Source organism: Pinus tabuliformis, chromosome 9, assembly GCF_031772625.1.
Source record: "Pinus tabuliformis cultivar Carrire ecotype Pingquan chromosome 9, CPIR1, whole genome shotgun sequence".
In the NCBI taxonomy this organism is placed as follows: Eukaryota; Viridiplantae; Streptophyta; class Pinopsida; order Pinales; family Pinaceae; genus Pinus; species Pinus tabuliformis.
Window position 1 is genome coordinate 1123829919 of NC_142307.1, and position 3712 is coordinate 1123833630.

The following is a 3712-nucleotide window of genomic DNA, read 5'->3' on the forward strand; positions in this document are numbered from 1 at the left end:
TCCAAAGAGCCATGAGAGCATTGGGAGAATTAGAGCACACTAGAGAGGCCAAAGAAGAACTCAAAAGGCAACTAAGAAGGTCAACTGAAGGAAGTGGACCAAGTGGCACTGGTTCTACTGCAGCGTCAGTCAATCCGGTAGCTGCATCATCATTTTTTGTTCCTCGAACCACACCTGGTTCACAACCAACTATCGGTTCAATGCTAAAAAGAACTGAAAAAGAACAAGTTGATAGGTTGATGGCAAAATTTCTCCTCTGGAGTGATATTCCTTTCAGCATTGTAAGGAATAATCCATTTTTCCAACCTGCTGTTGATGCTATTGCCAGTGTTGGCCCGGGGTACAAAATCCCTTCTTATCATGATTTCAGAGGCCAGATTCTTCAAGAGGAAAAGCGTGACTGCACCCAAAGATTGGAGGATTTTAGGGCATCATGGGCACAAACAGGATGCACTGTTATGTCAGATGGTTGGACTGACCAAAAGGGGAGAACCCTTATAAACTTCTTGGTTAGTTGTCCCAAGGGGACTATGTTTATCAAATCTATTGATGCAACTCATCAAATCAAAGATGCAAGAACTTTATGTGATTTGCTGGATGTGTTTATTTTGGAGGTGGGTGCAGAAAATGTTGTCCAAGTCATAACGGACAATGCTGCAAATTATGTTGCTGCTGGTAGAATGCTTATGGACAGGCATCCTACTTTATTTTGGACACCTTGTGCTGCCCATTGTATTGATTTGATGTTAGAGGACATAGGGAAAATTCCCTTTGTCAAAGATATTGTTGACTCATCAAAAAGCATCACAAAATTTATTTACAATCATACATCTGTGCTTAGCTTGATGAGAAAATGCACCAACAACAAAGAGTTGGTGCGCCCCACCATTACACGGTTTGCGACGAGTTTCATATCTCTTCAATCCCTCTTGAATTCTATGTGGGATTTGAAGAGAATGTTTCTTTCAGAGGAGTGGCGTGCTTCGTCAATGAGCCGCAAACCAGAAGGAGAGGCAGTATGCAGACTAGTTTCATACCAGGAAGACTTCTGGGCGGGAGTGCAGGAGGTGTGCACCGTTACTGAACCTTTGGTAAAGGTTCTTCGGTTGGTTGATGGTGAGAAGCCCGCAATGGGCTATTTGTATGAAGCCATGGACAGGGCCAAAGAAGCCATTCGGTCCTACTATGATGATAAGGGAGATGATGGGTTTCAGAAACAACTCCTTCTATGGGAAGTGATTGATGAGCGATGGAACAACACACTCCATCGTCCCATTCACGCTGCTGGGCTTTTCCTGAACCCTGCATTTTCTTATGCATATGGGTTTGATTTTGATGCTGAGGTCATGGATGGATTATTATCCTGTGTCCAAAAGATGGTGAGATCTCCAGAACAACGTATAGAGATCTCTAAACAAATTGAGACATATAAGATGTCAGGTGGCACATTTGGCTTTGAGATGGCTGTCACTGATAGGACGATTAAAATGCCAGGTATTTTTTAGTTTGTACTTTGTAACTTTGTTTCAAATTTCATTGTCTCTTCAAATTCCATTTTTTTCTTATGTTTATTTAAAATTTTATTTGTAATTTTGTTGTAGACGCATGGTGGAAGATGTATGGTGGCAGAGTACCCCTTTTGCAAAAGCTTGCCGTACGCATCCTCAGTCAAACATGCAGCTCCTCAGGATGTGAGCGCAATTGGAGTGTATTTGAAAAAATACACAACAAGAAGCGCAATAGGTTAACACTTAAACATTTAAAATATTGCAAATTTCCAAATAAATTTTTGAATTCATTAAACAATATTTTTTTTATAATATTAATTATTAATTATTATTTCATGAACTTTGTACAGGTTGGAGTCCCATAGACTTAATGACATGGTCTATGTCTACTACAATCTTCGATTGTGGGTGAGGCAACTAGAGAGGACACTTGATATGGATGCCATCTCATTGGATGGGATTGACACCACTGCTGAATGGAGGGTTGAGACCGAGAGGCCTCTCATGGATCCCACTGATGATTGGTTAGTGCAGGATGAGGGGGAGGAGGAGGAGGAGGAGGAGCAGGAGCAGGTGGAGGAGGAGGAGCAGGAGGAGGAGGTGACACCGCCTACCCGGGCTACCACTACCACCAGTAGAGGACGTGGTCTCCGTCTAGCTCCTGTAGCTGCTACTACTAGTTCTTCAGCTTCTAGAGCACGTCAGACTCCACTGCCATTTCCACCAGCACAGGCACCAGCTTCTACATCTAGAGGGAAAGAGAAAGCTGCGCCATTTTCTCGCAAGAGGGGCAGAGGAAATCAATAGGATTAGACTTTCATTTTATTGTATATGACATTATGACATGATGAGATACATTATCATATTTTTTGTTGATATTTTGAGGCTGAGTTGGGACTCAGGACTTACTATTCAGGACATGATTCAATGTTATGTGTGATTTTAGCGCTAGAAATGATATTAAACATCTTATATATTAGTTTTTTTATCATATTTATGTGTCAATGTATTTATTTTATGTCGTAGATGGTTTAGATATTAAAAAAATTGAAAAAAAATGAAAAAAAATGAATATTTTTGTGCCAAACGCTTTTTTCCCGCTTTTGCCGATTTTTTCCGCTTTATTCCCGGCGCCGATTTAATCCCGCTCGCGCTTTTAACAACATTGTTCCAGACTCCCTCAAAGCTGACAGTACCAACCCCCTTGTTCCCATACTTGCCATTATCTCCAAGTTCGATATGCACATGCAAGTCCTTCTCCTCTAGGTGGCTGAAGAACTTTCTGTTGTCGGTCATGTATAAAGAGGCACTTGAATCAATATACCATGTGCTGCTTCCTATTGAGCTTGCCATGTAAGCTATCAACGAGAAATCCTTCTCAAACTGAGAGGCAAACCGATCTACCTCAGCTGATGCAACTACATGCTCCTTATTCGACCCCTTGTTCAGATGGGGACACTTAGAAGCAAAATGCCCAAACTCATGGAAATGGAAGCACTTGACCTTACTTAGACCCTTCTTTTTCTTGTCATTCTTCTGACTATTCTTGCCCTTCCCTTTGCCTTTGGCTTTACCCGCAAGAGCAAGATTCTCCTCTTCCTTCTCACTCTTGGAACCTTTGCCATTGCTGCTAGAAGCCTCAACTACACTGAGCCTTAGCTCCTCCTCAGTGAAGTCACTCCACAGGCGTTCCCAATCCGGCAACTTATCTCGTCCAGCAATCCCTTGAACAAAAGTAGCCCACTCCTTGGTAAACCAGTTTATAGCAACTCGTACGCTCTCCATCCACTGACTTCTCTCCCACAACTACTAGCTCATCACGGTCTCCATGATTTCTGGTGAGATAGAAAGTTACCTTCTTACCCTTCTGCGTCTTGACTGTTCTCAGCTTCTCCTTGAGAATCAACTTCTGATTCTCAGAAGGGTCTTGATAGAGCTTGACTAAGGCATCCCACATCTCCTTAGCTATATCTTTACCTGCAACATGAAGGACTACATGATCCCAGAGTTCATCTAGGATCATCCTCTTGGTCTTGGGCATCTACCTTTGGAAAAGCCTTAACTCGTCTAGATCTGAAGGTTTTGCAACACCTTTCTCTGCATAATCTTTCAGCCCAAACTCGTCCAACAAGAACATTATCCGGACTTTCCAAACACCAAAATTTGAGGTGCCATCCAGTCTATCCTGCTCTCTCAACCCTAAT

General features: G+C 42.3%; 1 protein-coding gene across 1 annotated transcript; it reads left to right on the forward strand.

Moving 5' to 3' along the window:
- The first annotated feature begins 1482 nt into the window (after positions 1-1482).
- LOC149152596 (uncharacterized) lies at positions 1483-3323 on the forward strand. Its single transcript, XM_089438581.1, has 2 exons — positions 1483-1743; positions 1859-3323. Exons 1-2 carry the CDS (start codon positions 1616-1618, stop codon positions 2313-2315), a joined length of 585 nt encoding a protein of 194 aa, XP_089294707.1. The 5' UTR covers positions 1483-1615; the 3' UTR covers positions 2316-3323.
- The last annotated feature ends 389 nt before the right edge of the window (positions 3324-3712 follow it).

Bases quoted from the DNA above. Each gene is read 5' to 3' on its own strand.
- LOC149152596 (XM_089438581.1), top strand. From the start codon at position 1,616: ATGTATGGTGGCAGAGTACCCCTTTTGCAAAAGCTTGCCGTACGCATC. The intron at 1,744-1,858 runs GTTAACACTTAA...AACTTTGTACAG, and splicing joins CACAACAAGAAGCGCAATAG to GTTGGAGTCCCATAGACTTA.